We start from the raw sequence: 20753 nt of genomic DNA, 5'->3' as shown, positions 1-20753 counted from the left end.
CTTAGCCAAAGCGAGATTCCATTGTGGCTGACATGTCCTGAAACTGCAGAGTAGGTTATTGAGGGCCACCAGAGCGGAGGGCTCTGAATTCATTTCGACCACCAGGGGAGTAGCATGCACCCAAAGCATGGTGCACGAGCACTCTTGCATTGCTGCCCTCCCCCTTCAGGAGGCAGTTGCTGCGACCAGGAATCGACCCTGAGACTTCATGCTGGGCAGCACATTGCCATAGTGACCGACCCAAAGTCACCGAGACTCAATGACATGTTCTGCGAGATGGTTATCCTACACTTATGCACGTAATTCTGTCGTGTGAAACTGATATACTCTTGGTGGATTTCCCGCAGGACACATGGAGCCTTCTATGTTTCTATAGGTGGGCAATTTCTTCCAAGAATTACATGCAAGGGCTGTTTTCGTGCATTTATAGTTCACCAACATGGATTACCACCATGCACTGCCACCTCACCTATCACATGCACAGTTTGAACTTGCAGAGCTTTTGAGTTGGCATTGCTGCAGCTGCAAGGCAAATGGTGGCAAGCACGGTAGAAAAGACCCTGGCGGGTGTGAAAACGATGTTCGGGCCAACAGGCAGGCAGAGAGGTGACATGCTCAGGCAGCAATGCTCAAACTGTTTCCATGGTCTTGCAGCAAGCAGACAAGGAGCAAGCAGCCACAGAACAAGAGATAATATCAAGTAGGAAATGTGATATGTACCAGCAAAGTTGGGTGGGATCACTGGTGTTTGGATGGAGGGGTCTAGCCGGGAGAGAGAGAGAGAGTGCGTGGGGGAGAGAGAGAGAGAAAGAGAGATGGCCATGGTGAAGCACACAAGATGTTTTAGCCAGATAAAACAGAAAACCCCCCAAAAGGCTTGTGGAGAGACCTCAACAGTGCAAAAGAGAGGAGGGAGACAGAGTGTATGTGCTGTGTAGGCACTAGGAGAAGACACAGAAGAGGTTGCTGCAGAGAGTGGCTGTACACAAGGCCAGTCACTGGGACAGGGTGATCAATTCTCTCTGGGCACAACAGGTCGCATCTCAGCGCACCAGGTGACGCAAGGCAGGCATATGCAGTGCACTGGTTGCTCTTCTGCTCCGCTCCCTTAACCTGCAACACCTTTTGCAACAAGCAAGTAGTGTGCCTGGTAGTAGAGGCACCTCATCGCGAATCTTTTCCAATCAAACATTTTTGAATGTGCCATGTATTAGGCTCCATTACTCGGCAATCAAGTGCTCTCCCTGTCACATCTGTGCAGCCATTGACCTTGTTTCGGTCTCCCTGCCGCAACCAAAGCTGTACACCATGCCCACAGTGAATAACTGCCAGCATACTCAACACATTACCGTGGTGGCCTTTTGTATTGGAAGGACCGTGAGACTATGGTGCAAACCTTCACTGCACTGCTTACATTGGAGGATATAGTGCAGTGTTAAGACTTCACCACAAAATGGAACCACTGTGATTTCTCTGGTTTTGGCTCGGATAATGCTACATCTGCCCAGTAACCAGTGTGTATACTCTAGTGTAAAAGTAACTGAAATGTGGCAAGGTTCTGAATAGGCTGCAGGAAAGGGCACGCAGCTTTTCAGTGGCATTGTGGGCTCCCAGCTGCATGTAATAATATTTGGCTCTGATGTTCATGACAGTATTGCCCAACGATTACGCAGTGCTTGCCAAGTTTCTAGAGTTGTCTGAATTAACCGGTGTGTTGCCAAATATGTCCGAATTAGCGGGAGTTCTGACTCCATTCAATAATGAAAACACCTACCGGGACCAGAGGACAAGTCCAAATTATCAAATTTTCCAAATTAGTGAGGGTCAAATTAAAGAGGTTTTATTGTATAAGGAAATGCTGGACCGATAGTGAGATCGAATGACTGCCTTCCATCATGGCAGCCCAATGCTCAAACCCTTAGGCCTACGATAGCAGGCCTGCATCTCTAACTCTTTTTGAGACGTCTGGCACGAGTGTCACCGGCTAGTTCCTTGAATTATTCCACTGTAACAGCTAGCACTTTGACATGCCGTACTGTGTTATATTGCACTGCCTTGGCGGTCAGCCCACATTTCGAGTGTGAGGTACAGCTATAATGCTATTGCATGAAACAATTGACCAAACAAACCACCGAGCATTAAAACATGGTGCACTCTATGCCTTATCGTTACAAGTGACAGGCTGTGCCAATGATTCGTATCTGCAAACACTGCGCTTTTTGATTGGCATCACTGCATGCATACAGTCGACGGTAAAATCTTTGATAGAGAGGCAGCCATAACAAGTTTATGGCCAAACATTGGCATTATTTGTTAGATGAGCTCCCTACTGCTTTGCTAGCCTTCAAGACTATTCTGTTAACAGGGCACTGGTTTGAGCAAGCTTGAATAGCAAATCTGTAAAGCTGGTTTCACATGAAAGACGAAATTGCGGACCAATCAGTCACATGAAATGCAACGTGAATCAGATCTCTTCACTGCTAGGATTCATACGACAAAGGATGACAGCTCATACGAAGCAAACGTGACCTAGCCGAAAATCCCAACGGTGATTTGGCTCTCGGCCGTATCACGAAGTGGCTCACGTGGACCGAGGAAGCACTGCGGGAACACTTGACACACGATCCTGTAATATGCAATCTGCAAGCTTAAATTCCAATTTCTTCTGTCATTTGGACACACCTTGACGGGCAATCAGTGCAGAAACAACACAACACCACAGCAACAAAGAAACAAACAGACACAAAGCTGTTTTCCAGCCAATGTTTACTTGGAAATGTGCACAGATACATATGTTTTTATTTACAGATTAGCTGGAAGACACCTTTGAGACAACATTTCTTTCTTCATTTGTGTAATTTGTGTTATTTTCTGTGCCGATTGCCTGCCATGCTTTCTTACTTTTTTCGAAGCTCCTGTGCCTTTGTATGGCTCAGTCTTGAACAGCGAATAAGTAGAGAAAGCACCAGGTGCAGAGGATGAACAGGTGAAGCTCTGCTGTGCTGTTAATGCAGTTGGCATGAATGGCGACATTCGACTGCCTGTTAGCTGCTTCCGCACAGCTATTTTGTAGCCAAGGGTGGCACTTGTGCGTGCCGAGGACAATTAGCCAAGGTGTGCCGCAGCGTCAAAAATAATGAAATGCTTGCCCCACACGAAATGTACTGTCACTGGCGAGAGCTATTGAATTAAGTGGTTTAAGACATTCGAATGAATCAAAAGTCAATACTATAACTGGAGATGAGTATATGAGAAAAATGAGCTACATTAATGAGAAAGCTGTTAACCATATATTGAAGCACTCCATCCTTACGACTGCTGCTTGCTGGTATACACACTAACACACAAAACGGTTCCTGCACACAAGGTTACGATTGCAACGCAATGCCACAGAGCAATAAGCTTTAATAACGAAGGCCCATTGTCGTGTTTGTTCGGTCATCACTGCTTTTACTAGTGCTGCATGTTAGAGCACAGCAAAACTTCACAGCGAAGCAGAGCATGTTTGCATACAAGTTTTGTCTTAGGGCAAATGCAGCGATGCTACTGGTCCATTTCGGAGCAGCTTCTGGAGCAGGTTTATGAAAGTGATTGCAAACTATATTATACGGGGCTTTTACACTGGGCAACGCATGTGAAATCAATAAGTGGCCACTGGTTCATAAATTCAATGTAAACACTAAAAATTACCACTGTCACCCCTCATCTCGGCTTCCGGCCACCAGTCGAGCCCGTGATCTCACGCCCAATCGCCGAAGTGGTTTACTGGTTCGAACATATTGTAGGCAATCTTGCCATTTTGGTGCGACAACCTGCTTGCCACCGCATTAGTTGCCAGGGGCACTTCGTCAGTATCAAGCGGCTAAAGTTGCTGTTTGGTGCTGATTCCACCAAAATCTTGGTAGCAGCCATACGGCATTCTTACGCTGTGCAATCTCCATGCCAAGAAAAGTAGGGGATTGGCAAAAGGTTGAATAGCGGAAAAATTGTTCCCGGCCACCATGTCTGCACCGATATGTGCGTTACGTTCGAAAAATCGAGCGAGAGACCATCAGCGTCCAATACCTTGGTCACTGTTTTACATTGGTCATATAAAAGCATGGCGTCTTGCTCAGAGCTAGAACGACTGCTTGCTGCCGCCTGGAAAGAGAGGTTGTGCCGTTGCCTAAGCAACCCGCACACGTCGAGGTGGAAGGTATTGAATATAGACAGCAACCCACGGAAGAAACAGCAGTACGATCCCTTGGACCGGTTCACTATGAAGCTAATGCAGCCGCTGGTCCACGTCATGCCACCTTAGACGGCGCAGTAAAACGGCGCTTGAGGGCACATTACGATTTTTAAAAGCCCGGGCAGCCTTTCTGTGCAGAGTGGCCGCAGATATTTCGCTGAAATGTAGCAGGATGCAGCAGAGTTCGCTTCTTGGTGGGGTTCGGCACAACTGGCACTGCAGTAGCATCACTGCAAATGCACGGCTGTAGAAATATTGTGCAGTCAAGGGACCACCATGTCAACAGAGGTCAATGGACCCTTACCTCTGGCAGTGTGAAAGACCATGCTCTCAGGCTCACTGTAGCCAATGTCATTGTAGGCCTCGATTTCGGCCCGGTAGTAGCTCTCGGGACTGAGGTTGCGCAGTTCCACCCGAGGAACATTGTGCCACTCGGTGACCTGGATCACCTTGGGCTCCTCGGCACGCACAAAGTTGTTGCCCGGCCGCTTGTCCACCTGTGGATGGAAGGGACATTCAACAAACGCAGGGACAAGTGAGGTCATGGCCCATGACAGTTTACTGTCACAGCTGAACCAACTGGTCACTTTAGAACACTCCAGCAGCACTACCAAAGCACCTAAACAAGACAGAAGTTCACAGGAAGATAAAGGCTTGATGAGGATGACAGTGGTTGAACAAGGAATGTTGCTAGAACGTTTCAACAAAGGGACGCGTCTTCGTGATGGCAGCCACTGATAAAGACAAGTCCCTTAGTCAAAACATTGGCTAACAGTGTATGCAATGATGATGTAAGGCGTTTAATGGCACAGTATTACCAAAAAGCGCCATGACTCAAGATGATGTGTTAATGAATTCTGAATTAAAATGAAAAAATTGAGTGCTAATGGTCAGAGTAAAATTGTCATAAAACCTCTCAAAATCTGTCACTGTATATGACGTAAAATGTGCATTTTTGTGTGCACAAATCCATGTATTCATGGTAGACCTGTTACGGATCCATTTGCCATTGCAAGGTCATTCAATGATTACTTCTGTTCAGTGTTCATGAAAGATGACGGCAATCAGCCACGCTTTACACTACCTCACGAATGCCCTGCTATAGGTGACGTATCAATAACTGAGGAAGGTGTTTTCTCGCTTCTTTTGAAAGTGGACAGCAAAAAATTTCGTGGAATAGACGGCATACCGAATGCCTTCCTCATTAGGTATGCCTAATGGTAGTCTAAACCATAATATTTAAAGAATCCTTACAGCGAGCAGAACTTCCACATGATTGGAAGTATGGAAGAATTGTCCCCGTTCCTAAATCGCAAAGTCCATCACATATTGCGATATACCAGCCTATTTCTATTTTATGAACATGTGTGAAGACACTTGAACATGTCATTTTCAAACATATATTGGAGTTTCTTGAAAGTAACTTGATTGACTCCAGACAGCATGGTTTTCGCAAGAACCTGTCAACGGTAACACAATTGCTCGAAACAGTTCATGATTTTGCCGCATCATTAGATAAGCAAAGCCAGGTAGACATTATATTCTCAGCCAGGTAGACATTATATTCTCAGATTTCGAGAAAGCCTTTGATCGTGTGTCCGATTCTAAACTGCTTGTCAAAATGAAATCAATATTCAAGAACACTTCATTAATAGCCTCTATAAAAGCATATCTTTCATAGCCACAGCAGAGTGTTTCCATCAACAGCATTAGTTCCAGTCCGGCCCCAGTTTTGTCAGGCATACCGCAGGGATCCATCCTGGGACCAGTGTATTTTTACATTTTTATTAATGACGTTACTCGAGACATACCAGCGAAAACTAAGTTGTTTGCTGACGATTGTATATTGTATAATGTAATTCAGTGTCCGAATGACCAGGCTCTTCTAAATTCATCTCTATCTAAAATAGACCGTTGGTGTTCTGAGTGGCAAATGAAGGTAAATGAGAAGAAAACCGTATCAACGATAATAAGAAAATGGATTCCCCTACACTTCCAATATTCAATAAATGGCCGCAGCATTTCTTCATAGAGAGTTATAAATACTTGGGTGTCATGATCCCATCTGATCTCAGGTGGAACACACATATTAACTCCATACAAAAAAAGGCCATGAAGAAGCTTGGGTATCTGAAACGTTCCCTACGTCAGTCGACAGAAGAAATAAAGTTACTGGCATATAAAACATTTATTAGGACAATTCTTGAATATGCTTCCGTCTTATGGGACCCATTTACTGAAGTAAATATAAGAAAACTGGAAAGTGTCCAAAGAAAATCAATAAGATTAGTCTTTAATTCATACAGCTGGCCCTCATCTGCTGGAAAAAGCTAATTTAGAAACACTTCAACTAAGACGTCATTGTGATAGATTGAAATATATGTATTTAATATATCATGATAATGTGCGTATCAATAAGGAATTGTACATTCAACAGGTGCCTCGTCAGTCCACACGAGGAAATCACAAGGTCCACACGAGGAGTTAAAGAATTCGCCTGCAGAACCGATTGCTTCAGTAATTCATTTTTTCCGCGAACTATCTGAGAATGGAACCGGCTCAGTGCACACATTGTCGAGAAACCCACCATACAGCCATTCTTAAAGTGCTTTATAATTCTTCCATCAGCCTTCGATCTTCGGCAACACTTATCTCGTGACATATGCTATGGTTCTCCCGCAAATGCTCCAATAAGTTATGAATTAAAGCAGTTTGTCATATCGTGCGACGCGCATGGGCAGCTTGAATGGTCTGTGTTCTTACCCAATTTTTCCTTGTCAAGCACTCTATCAATATATCAGCGCACAATTTTATATCTGTAGCACAGGTTTGTATGCAAGCGACTTGCAAACTATTGGTCTTTCGCTGCTTTTCAGTGCGTGGTGTGAGCCTTGTGTAATGTGTTCTTGTCTTCTTATTTTTGATCATTTCTTCATATGTACTGTCCACTCCTGCCCATGGACTTCTCTGAAGGCTGGCAGTATTTATGAAATAAATAAATATCAAATAAATAAAAACGACGGCAGAAACATGGGCAGTACCATGGCAACACCGCAATAAACAGCATGCACAGCAATACACCGACTGTCCATAGTTGCTGGGTCAATTTAAATTGCTGCTAAGAATGCAAAAACAAGAAAATAAACGACTAACACATTACAAGCCTTTAATAATGAAAAAAATAAATGTCTTTAGGTTCTGCAATCACCAAGTGTAATCCACATACACAGCCGTTTTAAAAATGTTTTTCTCTTGCTGATCTGACAAGCAGCACTATTTCATTCATTCATTCATTCATTCATTCATTCATTTGCAGAGTCCGTCTGAGGAACCACCTAAAGAAGTTAGTGTGGTGTTGTGTATCACTGGCGCAACCCCTTTCTGCAAAGGACTTTACTCTTGCCCGTGTGCCAGGGGCATTAGAAGCATTGGTATAAAATCCAGCACAGGAATACTTGTCTTGAAGTTCAAGAAAATGTCAATGTATATGTGCCTAAGGAGTTCATATTGATATTCCTCCAAAAGATGGATTGTCAGCCACTCCCAAGGCAGTGGAGGCCACATAGGATGTCCTCTCGAAGAGAGGCGCACCCGTTTCTTCCGATTGCTTCCAACCAAAGGGACAGGGGAGGCCTAGTGGCTGGGCGGTTATGGAACAGCCTGGCAGTCGACATGTCGCAAATAACTGAATGGCATGGATGATGTACATCTGAGTTCCCCTTACCAGGGTATGACAGCATCTAAGCTTTCTGCGAGCATAAGCAGGTTCCAAAGGCAAAAAATGAAGCCTGATTAGAGCTAGTGCACCCAGTATTCTAGCAAAACAGATTTAAGCATGTCATTAACAACTTTTATGGCACTGCCAGAGCATTTTAAGAAAACCAGTCAACTGTACCACGAGAACCTTCTTAACGCATTGCCTAATGATACAAAAAGATAGCACCAGTGCAACATAAAGACAATAGTGTTTGCTTAACAACACAGTCTAGCACAACTGTTAGCAAAAGTGCTGGCGTTCAACAAGCAAACAATTTGTTTGCCGCCTAGGCATGCTATCTATGATCAATAACTGCAACCTGTACTTGTGCCACCTTGTGTAAACAACAGACGGCATCTACAAACCCCAAGTTATGTGCCCAGCCTACAAGGAAATGTAGTCTTTTCATGTAAACCATGGTGCTACTACACAGCCTTGCCCACCAGCTATAGCAACCGAGAAACCACTGTTGTCAACTTACCCTGCACACAGTATGTATTGTATGCTCTGGTTTCAACACTGGAAGCATGCAATGAAACTAACAGGAATAAATGAAGCTGGGCAAGTCACGTCGCACGTAGAGCAGACTATAGCAAAACCTCACTATAACGAAGTTGAAGGGGGAACCAGAACTACTTGGTTAAATCCATTACTCGGTTATATCAATTGTTGCATGTACTGCAATATGAATTCCTTTGATGATTTCAAGGGGAATTTCACTTATTTCGTTATAACTTATTTTGTTATATCATGTTTCATTATAATGAGGCTTGAGTGTATTTGTGGTTTACTACAATAACAGAATGGGCGTCAAGGGCAGGCACTTGCAATTGAGGATGGCATAGAGCTAGATTTGATGTCAACAGGAAATTTGCAGGCAAAGAGATTCAGTCAGCTTACAAAAAGAAAGCGATAACATAGGCGAGGGAATTGAACTGAATCAAATTCTGGGGTTTTGCGTGTCAAAACCACAATTTGATTATGAGGCATTATGAGGGATTCCTGTTAATTTTGACCACCTGGAGATATTTTAATGTGCTCCCAATGCACGGACACTGGCGTTCTTGCATTTCGCCCCCATGAAAATGCTGTCATTGTGGCCGGGATTTGATTTGTTCGCTTAACACCATATCCGCTAAGCCACATTGGTGGGTGTATAGGTGAGGGGAGCTCTCATTTCACAGGGGGAACATAAAATCAGCTGGAAGTGTGAAATGGGAAAATAAAAAAAAAGAAAGGAAAAAAACACGGCAAAGATGTCTGTCAGCAGACGCACCTTGAAGTAGGTGACACGGAAATGGTGGACGGGGCGCCCATTGTCACGTGGCATGGCCCACCGGATCTCGTACTTGTTGGGGTACATGCTGTTCTCATTGCTCAGTACAATGGGTGGGTCAGGTGCCATCTCCGGGGGCGTCTCTCGGGACAGGGTCTCAGAGTAAGGGCCAGTGCCGACCGCACTGTGGGCCGCAAAGCGGAACCAGTACTTGTGCTTGGGCTCCAGGCCATCTACAGTCACTGTGTCTGCTCGGTCCACTGAAACGACATGCGAGAGTTCACATGAAGACTTAGGGGAAGGCTGCCTGCAATTCAGTTAATCGCAGGAACATCTGGTTATAATCAAGGTTAAGTGCAGGTCAATCAAGTAAATTGCGTGAACATCTGCTGTATTCCCCGTTTTCATTAATAAGCTTAATACTAATCTGCTAGAGAGAATATCAGTGCTTAAGCTCAATTACCACGTGATAGGAAATATAAATGCTTAAGTTTAGATATACTGACTACCCACTTCCCCAATTAGGCCTCGAGCCATTTAAAAATATTTTTCTCTCTCTACTAACATATTGTGACACAGACAGTCCTCCAGCCTAGAAAGTATTTTCTTCAGCTCACATCATTCCCCAATTTATTTAATACCTATTTACCGTACTTACTTGATTGTAACGCCACTTTTTTTCATGATTTTCGTTGCCTGAACTCGACCTTCGCGTTACATTCGAATAACGGCAAAATTTACTATATTAGAACAAGTCTTCTAAATTCAGCAGATTTCAATGTTACATTGACAGCCCTGACTTCCAACAATTTGGAAGTTAACGCTGTGTCCGTGTTATACCTCTGTCTCTCGTCCCTTTTCGTGTGCAAAAAACCTAAAGGTTATAAAATACCAACATGCCCAACCCTACGCTCTTTCAATGTACATTTACGTCTCGACTCAATCCATAAAGCCAACTGAAATCAAAACTGTTTTGTTGGAATCGACACCATTTTTGCTATGCTTGCGACTGGTGTTACGGTTACGGTGGTGCATTCATTACCCTGTCGACTATGTTCATTCACGTTATGGCGATGCAGAGCATTCGGTATGATGGCCGCTTCAAGAGACGAGCAACTTTAATGGCCAAGGTGCTGGGAAACTCCACCACGGCTTGGTGGCTCGACGTCAATGAGTCGACGATTCTTGGACGGCCGCACCAATGGGAGGCAATGCGGGGCCAGTCGGAACGACCTTGTAGTGTCCTGGTACTGTTCCCGAATGAAATGGTTTTGCTGTCTTTTAAGAAGGACTTAATATCAAATGAGCTCAACAGCCTGGATGACTCGATTCTCAGGCGACTGCTTTCGGAAATAGCTTAGCTTTCTCGAGACTTGACTCGTTTCGGCACCGAACCCCACAATGTATACGGCCGACAGTGCTCTTGGCACTGCTAACAAGCTTGTAACAGCACCAGAAACACTTGTCAGGGACGCTTTTGGTGCCAAGTCCCGGGAATTTTAGCAAAAGTAAAGCTATTTCCCAATGTGATCGCCTGAGAATACCACCCAAGGAAAGCTTTGTCCCCTTCTCAGACAACAATGACAAGTGAAGAGAACTCGTATCCGAATTGATTCCTTAAAAAAGAAAGGTACCATTTGCCTTTCCGTTCATCTCGCGTTATATTCAGTTTTATTTTATTCTATTTCGTGGACTGAAAAGTCAACCATTGCATTACAATCGTGGTTCACATTAGAGTAAATACGGTACTTAATTAAACACAATCGCCTTAAACGCTCTTGAAGGGTATTACATAACAAGAGGGGAAAAGAAACAAAACAGTGTTCTGCAAAAGAAAACGTGAACAGAAATAAGAGCAGATTTCGAAATGGTACAAGTTGAATAGTTATACAATAAAAAAGGAAACATGAAAAAGATTGCCACATACACTTATATTGAATGAAAATAATGCCAACAGAAGATCTCAGGCAGACTCAAATACCAATATCTACTACCATATTTTCCAGACTACAAGCATCCCTCACTTTTTTGACAGTTTCGAAGCAAAAAAAATTAGTATATACGCTGCACTGGCATATAAGCCACACTAGTTTTGACTCGGTCAGCATGATGAAACACGATTATGTGCGCTTGTGCCCTCATGTGCGCTTATACCCATTTCATGGCACTAAATTTTCATGAACTGAATTTTTTTTACCAGCCGCAAATTCTAGCAGAAGAAAACTTCAACCAACACACCTCTTAAGCACCAAAAACCAACATTTACTGCACTTCAGTAGAAGCTGTCGAAGGCCTCATCCTCTCATGCAGTGAAAAAGTTCAGCCATTTCGGCCAGCAGCATTGCCGGGTCACTGTCAATGGCTGGCCACTGAATAACATTTATGAGACACATGGGCAAGTCGCTTGCATTGCTCCTGCCGTGTGGCTTGCTCGGGGAAAAAAAAAACGCTCATACTGGTTGTGCCAGTATGCATGGTCTTATCTGTTTTAGGCTTGTAGCGCAGCTCGGAAGAGCAAAAAAGGAATAAGGTAGGGGTAATCAAAGGGAACGGGAAACAGAGTGAGCGCTAACTTCCAACTGGAAGTTAGCGCTCACTCTGTTTCCCGTTCCCTTTGATTACCCCTACCTTATTCCTTTTTTGCTCTTCCGAGCTGCGCTACAAGCCTAAAACAGTCATGACATACCAACTCGCCCAAACTGCTACGCTTTTGGCATGGTCTTATGCACTATAAGTTGCACTGTAGTACAAGACGCTCCGAGGAATGTTTCGAAAGAAAGAAAGAAAAACAAAAAAACACATGACTTAAGAGTCCGAAAAGTACAGTAACAAAATAAGAACACCCCTTGAACAATGCTATCCGCCACAGTATCACACTTATTGTTTGGTGTGAACAAGCATAAAAAGATAATGAATACCGTGGACAAGTTCTGTGCACAAGGGCTTGGTAGTTTTGCGACACGCCACTGCCTTGATGCGTAGTGAAAAAAAAAGTTTTTCTTTCACACGACATCATAGAGATGCGACAACACTGTATTCGGTAATAAAAATAATATTGTGGCAGCAGGTGAATGGAATTTGTGAGGAAAAGCATCGAACATTGGAACATTGTGGTGATTTACGTGTGTGGATATGTTTCTAGTAATGGACTTAGCACGAAAAGGGTTTTTGAAAGGCATTACCTAACAACACATTTTTTACTGAAAAAGCTATGTCGCACTGTGCTATGCTGTCAGCCACACCTGTACAACTTTGATTTCAGGCTTAACATAGAATTTAGCTGCAGCACTTCTTGCTTTCATTTGTTGTCAGCATTATCATTTCTTTCTTTTTTCATGTCTGCTGAAACTACTACAAGGGGCCAAAGCAGTTCCATAAGTGCCGAGTACATTCATAAGCCCCACAGAAGGTTGTGGACCTGGAGTACTTTGCTTCTCAAGAAAGACAAACTACTGTAAATAAAGTTACCTGGAAGCTTAATACAGCATTTGAAAACTGCTCAAGAAGGAACACTTAGATTCATCAATTTAGTGCCCTCATTACTCTATTCATATTCAAACAGGTTTAAAAAATCAATCATCCCACACCCTTGGTGAACGTCACAAAAGCAGCACTTAGAAATAGTTCTCCTGCATACAGTAAAATTCATTTATAACGAACTCAGTAGCTACGTGAAAAGTGGTAATTATATCAGCACTTCATTATATAAGGACTGGCCCACAAAAATGCCCGAGAATTATTGGCGCACTGACACTAGCACAAATGGTTTTAAACAGAGTGCACTGACATGTCATTCAGGCAAGCACTACACTGGCACCAGCATCAGCAGTTATGATTTAGGAGCACTTTGGTCCAAAAACCTAATTTTCAGTGTCATTTCTTGCTCCCGGTGCGTTCCCACACCTAGCTGCAACCTCCCACTAGAAATGTCTATCCAAAAAACAAAATGTGGAGTCGTATAGCTCTTTGAAAATGACACCCCGTTCCGATCACCAATACTTTCGAAACTGCGAGCGCAGCCGGCATTTTATTTCCCCTCGAGCCTCCCCTTGAAAGCAGTCACGTTCTTCGTGGCTTCTGAAATATATGCATGGCAGTCGCTCGCTTATTTTGAAGGTAATATTATTGTTGTGATTGAACTGGAGCAGTTCGTGCACTGCCTTGTGCCCAGTTTGGTCACGCTTCCGTGCTTTGGCACAACGCGTGAGCCCTCTTTTTTACTGTGACCTGGTTCAAAGCGTTCGTAGTAACAGTACGGCAAGCTAAAGAAGGTTTGCTGTTAACTCTTTTTCAAATCAAATCAAATCAAGTTTATTCATCAGTTTATTCCCGACGATCCCGTGGACACCGCCATGTTTGATCATGTGGTGACACATCGATTGCTTGCCTCGGCTGCCTCCGTTTCCTTCGTGCTTACAATGAATGTACATGACGCCAGTGTGGCTGTGTTACGGCTAATATCGTAGATGATGATTCGGCTACACCTTCAAAGGACACATAAGCACTTTCGGGGGGCCATTATGCTTTGTCCAAACGGCGCGAGCAGCATATACAGTGCTTGTAATAAAAAGCAGGGCTAAAAATATGTTCAAAGCTATCCTAAGTTTTTGCTAATGAATTGAATCAGTATCAGTGTGTTTAGCTCTTCGTTCTTTATTTAGCAAATACTTTTACGCAGCAGCTTGTCATGTTTTTGACTAAGTAAAGTTCTCCGAGCAGTCACTATCTGATGATATTGTGCCTGACCACTCGCGGATGTGCTCAGCTGCGGCAGATTTGTTGTTGCTGAGAACAAGGCTAGCAACGTAGATTCGCCTCTGGTTAACCTCCCGGCCTTTCCTCTCTCTTTCTCTGTACGTTGTAATAGGTTGTTGCAAATGCATATTATCACTAGTCACTCACTTACTGCATGGACCGCTATGAAACCTTCAGCTTCGAACATTAACCAATGCTTTGGCGCATCGATTCAAGTATGCACCCGTTCATTTATTCTTGATACGTTGGTGATAGAGCAGGCGCAAGGTTGCTTGCGAGTTGAGGTGGATGTGTGTAGATAACGTGCAAGAATGCCAATATGCCAGGAAATGGGGCTGCTCCCTCTGTCACGAAATAACGAGCAGTACTCACTCGTGCCGACATACCGAGGTTCAAGTCTTTTTCTTGGAGGTTAGTGCTACAATGCTGGTGGACGAGTGAATTTTTTAAAAATCTTCGAGGGAAGCCATCCACCGTAAAGACCCGGCAACAGAGACAGCTTCTACGTAGCAATGGCCCGCGATCTTGGACACAGATTCATTCCATTCCTTAATATGCCAGCCACAATTTTTTGCAGCCAACTACAGCACACGTCTTCACTCCACCACTCCATATCTTGCAGCATGAATGGAGCACAGTGCGTTAGCAAAAACCCACTTGCATTTCCAACAGCTGATCACACAGACGCAGAGCAGAAGAGGTAATGCTTTCGTATCCACACACTCTCGCTGACGCAATGTGCGGCGCACCGCAGGAAGCGCCATCTTGTTTCTCTAGAGCAAACTGCTTCACGAAAAGGGTCAACATCTGCAAGCGGTTTTAATAGGCAGAGTCGAAAAACCGTAAATGCAGTGAAATGTGATTGTTATTGATGGGTTTGACTGTAGTATGTACACGAACACATTTCAAGTAGAAATGTTAAGCTGTTTTGCCCACAGCAGATATTCAAAATCGAATTCATCACTGGAAGGGCCGGTTTTAAAAGCTCTGATGCCACTTGAAAAATTTCCTACGGAGTCATTAATACAGTCGACTCTAGTTACAATGAACCCTGATAATCTGACAAAAACTGTCAGTTTTATCCAAAGTATTTAATATCCGAAATGCCTCACTTACAAAATTTTGGTCGCGATGTGCAACAACATTAATGCAAAAAGTGAGTGACGAACGTCTAAAGTAAACAAACAAGCAAAAAAAAATAATAACAGGTGCAGATTTGCCCGAAAAGCAAGCATCGATTGCAATAGCAAATTAGGTAATAGACAGCTATGCAAAGTAAGGATAGTAGTTTTATTGACCATATGAATTTGTAAGCATGAGCTCACTAACTAAATTACCAAACACCGCGTCACGCGCACACAGGTAAACAAGAACGCATCTCGCTCGATGACCGTGGAAAGTCGCTGTCTGTGAAAACGGAGTGAGGAAGTGCGGCAGCAGCAGCAGCAATTGAATTGACCTTCGTGCATCTCTCACTTAGATGCAAACTAAATGTCGAAAGCACAGCGCATATGAAGCTACCGGCACTATGCGCACTCTGCAAACATTGCAGCTCTCTTTGAAGATGAGGCGAGGGTGAACACGCACTTTGTCCACATCACAGATCGCTTTCAAAATACGGCGCCAGCGCAGCCGCGCCGTTAACAGCAGCCACCGGAATAGAACCCTCCTCCCCTCCCTCGCCTCGCATCCCCCTGCGCCTTGCGTGCAAGAGATGGTGCGCTTCTGCATCGCTTTCGTCCCTCCCTTGCGTGCACAATATTCAGCAAGTCAGTTGCCAGTCTGTGTCGATACGGCAAAAGTCTATTTTATACGCCCGACTGACAAAAATTGCCACTGATTTCGTTCACTGTAGCTGATAGTCCATTGTAGCACGGTCCCTTAAAAGCGAACTTTGTTGCACTAATAAAATAGGTAGAGCGAACTAAGGTGCGTTATACCCAAAAGTCTGTTGCACGCAGGTCCGTTGTAACAAGCGCAGACTGTATATCTACAATTGTGAAATTTCTCTAGCACAACATTCCTGGGATATATGAGATTTCATATGGATATGTCCAGCAGTTGACCAACAGCTAATGCTATAGCCCCATCGCAAGCATTGTGAATTTTGTGGGGATGCGCGACTCTCGCGCGTCCCCTGTTGTTTTTCCCGCATAGCGCGCCTCCTGTAGTGCGGCTTCGCCGCGTGGCCTGCGTGATGTCCGCGGCGATCGATGTTGTTGGGGCGCAGTGCGACAGATGGCGCGAGTGTTGCGCTGCCAACGCCGCCGACAGGCGAGGTTACTTGGGCGCCGGCGAGACAAGATGTTTGCGCTTTCCCGGCGGGTCGGCGCACGGTGTGGACGTGTCCCGCGTGCGCGCCGACCCATGCTTCTGCGTGACTGCCTCGCGTGGCCGCCTTCCAACGCTCCACCGTTGGCGTGACCGAACACGCGAACGACCAGGCGTTGGGATCCAGCATGGGGCGAACATATTCGCTCGCTTCCGGTCGCAGTGAGTCGGACTTCTAGATTTGTCGCGCGCCCATCGGCATGTTTTGTGGATAGCAACTCGGCTAGCAGGCAGTGATCTATGAAAGGTGCAATATAAATGCCCTTGTGATTGTTTGCACTACTGTGTTGTCGTTCCTTTGTCCCAAGAGCACGGAGGAGAACCCCACATCTCCCACAACTTACATGTCACTAATTTGATAATTTGCTACGGCACGTGCAAAAACAAGCCCCACTAAAATTTTGGCCGCATACAGCCAAACCAACTCTTAGGATCCCAGATACAACAATTTATCGGTTATTGCGACCACATCAAAAGCTGCGATTTCCCGGACCTGCCTATTGAAACTGGGTTAAGATATAATGAACATTTTCAAAAGTGTTGTACTGCTGCAACAAACACTTCAAACACTTCTGAACTTCGCCGCACATGATGTTCCGAAGCACGGAAGCGTGGCCAAACTGGGCACATGGCAGGCAGGGCATTTCCAGACCAAAATGGTGCAGAACCGCAACTGTCGACACCAGCTACGGAGTCATTAATTTTTGTGCGTTTTGAATGGCGAGTCCACATATAACTACTGATATAAAGACCACTTTTTGTAGGAATGTCGAGTTCCTTGAAAATGGATTCAACTGTATTCCTCCTAAGACACATTTTATCCCTCACAAGCCTCATTTTAGCACTCAAACAGTATTTCTGATATCGCACAGTGTTGAATATTGCCAAGTCGCAGGCACAAGAGAACTTTCCACAATGGCCCTTAACTGCCCACTTACAGCTCTGTGTACTTAACTTTGCCCACACATCATTTTAATATGCCCAAACAGTACTCAATATTTCATTGGGCTTGCTTAAATGATTTCCTATACAGTAATACCTTGTTAACTCGAACTTGCATATCTCGAAAACTCAGCTAAGTTGAAACTTTCCGCAGCACCGAACCCTTTTTCATACGTGCCATGTCTTTATTACCTTTTATCTCTATGTATTTTTGGGCGCAAACTGCGGATATCTCGAAATCTTGTCCGAGAGTGGAACAATAACTCCGCCACCGGAACATTCAACAAGCTTCGTGTGAGGCTGCCACGCCTACCACAAAGCAGACGTTATGCCCAAATATCAAGTCAGAACCTAGCAACATAACTTTGTCAAGCAACCAGGTGGCATGTCATGCGGCGGGAGGGACGTGTGCAGAGGCAGGCCCTGTAAACTAGCACGCTTGGCACAGTTTCTTTTGCTTGCTTTATGCATGGAAGAAGGCAAATCTATAGCTTTATGCAACACATGTGATTTGCCATCAGAGGTGTGATTTCCATTTAAATTTAATTCTACGCAATGCATGCAGAATGGGTTTATTTATTATATGCAACGTAGAATAAAAACGCACGTGCCGCGTGTGTTCCGACACATCCTGCCTGCATAGCGTGTACTCGTGCTCATGTACATTGCATATGCAATGCATGTGGAACGGACTTACCACGAACGGTGCCACAGAAAGCGATGCGAGCATACATGAGTACACGCTATGCGGGCAGGATGTATCGGGCGAATTTATTGTCACCGAAATCGCTGAGATGGCTACAAACGGATGAAACGGTGAAGGTGGTGACGGCGAAAGACCTCGAGAGGTGCCGACATCAGCCAAAGTAAGAAACATGCTTCGCTTGCTGCAAAATAAAGTAAAGCGGCAGGAACAATTGGCCCATGTGATGTGTGAAGCAACTTGAGGATGCCTTTCTAGGTACAAGTGCCACCGTGAAGCAGACCAGCCTTATGCAGTTATTATGCACTGAATAATATGGCAGTGCTGAAAAGCAGAGTTGGTTGATATCTCTGGTATCTTTTTATTTTTATTTTTTGAAACCTTTATGAAGAGCAAGTTTAGAAGCGCTTGTTGGAAAGCTGGTCAGTAGTGGTGAAGTTTATTCCACACCTTCAAGACGTAGTCTATGTCGACGCAGCAGAATACATAGAACGCAACTGTATGTCCCTTGCAGTGGTGGACTCCTCAGGTCAAATAAGCGCTGGTGCTTCAATCCGCACCAGAAGCTCTGAAACAGCGGAAGAGGCGGCTATCGCTTTGGCAATAGCCTCCACACATTGTCATTACATCATTAGCGATTCCAGAGCAGCAGTATGCAATTTTGCGAAACGCCAGGTCTCATTCCCGTAAAACATATCTAGACACCAATTAACACCCACGACCAATCCAGATCATTTGGGCACCAGCACACTCCCTACCCAGCAACGATGCTGCCCACACCGCCGCCTGAGGACTCGCTAAACGAGCAACCGGATGGCTCACGCTAGGATCAGAGAGGGATCACATGGTCAGTTACCAGGAAATAACTCAGCACTACAGGTTAGCCAGGGCAGTGTAGCCGCCAGCACACAAATCGCTTAACAAGCGACAAGAAGTAGCTTCAGACGAACACCTACCCCGAACCCCTTAGCCTATCACTACTACTACCTGGACATGTAACCATCGTAAGAAAAGAGGGGATCTGTTCTATATTATGTGGTGGTGCACAGCGGAAAATCAAACAAATCCCGAAAGAAGTAATACTGAGCAGTGGGAGGCCGTGTTACTCAGCTCCGACCCTGACTTGCAGGCCAAGGTCATCAAAAGAGCTGAAGAAGCCGCCCAGGCCCAGGGGCTCATGGCTGCCTAACAACGAGGTCATCTGTCAATACCTTGTTTTCAAATAAAGTCTTTACTCACTCACTCAGAAAAAAAACTCAACTTTTCACTGCCATTTCCATAACTTCACTTATCTCGAAATTTTTTTTGGTTTTTACTACTTCAAGTTAGCGAGGTATTACTGTAACTACTTTTGTCGACTTCTGAAGTGACCATATGAGAGTCTGGGCAAGATAGCGTTTTCTCTTTCCACCTCAGGCTGCCTGTTTACTAAAACTCACTGACCACTGTAAGCGAGGAAAACCAGAAGACAAAAGGTAACACATACTGTCGCTCCACTCCTGGATCTTTGCCAGCTCTTCGCGGTCCCCGTCCTTCCAGTACTTGATGATGATCTTTGTGGTGGGCATGCCCCCGTCGTCGGCAGTGTGGATGAAGGCGAACGTGATGGTGGTTGGCGTGAGTGACTCGACCCGTGGCGTGGGCAGGGCTCCGGGCAGCCGTGCCTCTTCCAGCCGTATGTCCACCGAGCCCTTACCCAGAAAGTTCTGCGCCTCACACACGTAGGTGCCGAAGCGGTCGGGGAAAGTGGGTGCCACAGTGAGCTTGCTGCTTCCTCGGCTTCCCTCCACCTTGAAGTATTGTCCCGTTCGTTCCTGCAGCTGCTGCTTCCGGTAGAACCAGGCCAGGGTGGCATTGGGGATGGCCTCCGCTACACACTCGAGAACAGCTGGACGCTGGCCCCATGTCTTCACGGGGTTCTCGCGGGCAAACACCTGTGGAGCAACTGCGAAAAGCGATGGTGGAAAGGGAAGAGAGAAAAGTGTTCAAGCATCACAGCAGGAGAAAAATTAACGCAACTTGCTGAGCACTGTGCGAGTAAAAACACACGCCCAATTTACAGCATAACAAAACAGGCAGACAAGGAAAAGTAGCAACAACATGAGCAGTGCTCTTTGACGGAAGCACTAACTCACCTATCCTGATCACACGTAACCACACTTGGCCCCACGCCCATACATACTGCTACAATTATCATTTTGGCTGCTTCTGTGTAGGCTTCCGTTTTGTACTGTACATAGCCAGCCCATGTTTCCAAATAATATTTTAGCTCAAAGGCAGTACTCGTGCTGTCCCTACATTTCCTTGTCTTATTCTGTGCTGTGCATAATGTGTGTTCAAGTGCATAAATGTAAAGGCCAGAACATGACTGTTCTATGATCAGACCATTGCACACCATAAGAGCTTTGCAGAAGTAGGACAAAAGCTCTCAGTTGCCCTGAAATTAAGAAGATTAGCAACAGGATGTGAGCAATCCTGCCCACCTACAGCTTGATTTTATGATCATGTGACAAGTACCATACTTACTCGATTGTAGCGCGAGTTCTTTTTTACGATTTTCGTTGCTTGAATTTGACCCTCGCACTACATTAGAATAACAGCAAAATTGACCATTTGAAAACAATCTAAATCTTGCAGTTTTCAGTGTTACGTTGGCAATCTATAACTTTATGTCTCAATTTATTCTCATAAACAAGTCAACTGAGGTCCAAACATGTATTTTGTTCTAATCGCATTCGTTTTGGCTGTGCTTCTATGT

At 44.8% G+C, this 20753-nt stretch overlaps 1 protein-coding gene across 3 annotated transcripts in view; it reads right to left on the bottom strand.

Annotated features, from left to right (window-relative positions):
* Positions 1-20753, bottom strand: part of Fas2 (fasciclin 2) — a 192804-nt gene that overhangs the window by 25112 nt on the left and 146939 nt on the right. For all 3 annotated transcript variants that reach the window (XM_065450683.2, XM_065450697.2, XM_065450689.2), the window contains exons 10-12: positions 19482-19940; positions 9265-9524; positions 4536-4728 (exon numbers count right to left, since the gene is read on the bottom strand). In XM_065450683.2, the coding sequence (XP_065306755.1) occupies positions 4536-4728; positions 9265-9524; positions 19482-19940 (912 nt within the window). The remainder of the gene's footprint in view (positions 1-4535; positions 4729-9264; positions 9525-19481; positions 19941-20753) is intronic.

Source organism: Dermacentor albipictus, chromosome 4, assembly GCF_038994185.2.
Source record: "Dermacentor albipictus isolate Rhodes 1998 colony chromosome 4, USDA_Dalb.pri_finalv2, whole genome shotgun sequence".
NCBI lineage: Eukaryota > Metazoa > Arthropoda > Arachnida > Ixodida > Ixodidae > Dermacentor > Dermacentor albipictus.
The sequence above is the reverse complement of the archived record's forward strand: the minus strand, read 5'-3'. Positions and strand labels throughout refer to the sequence as shown.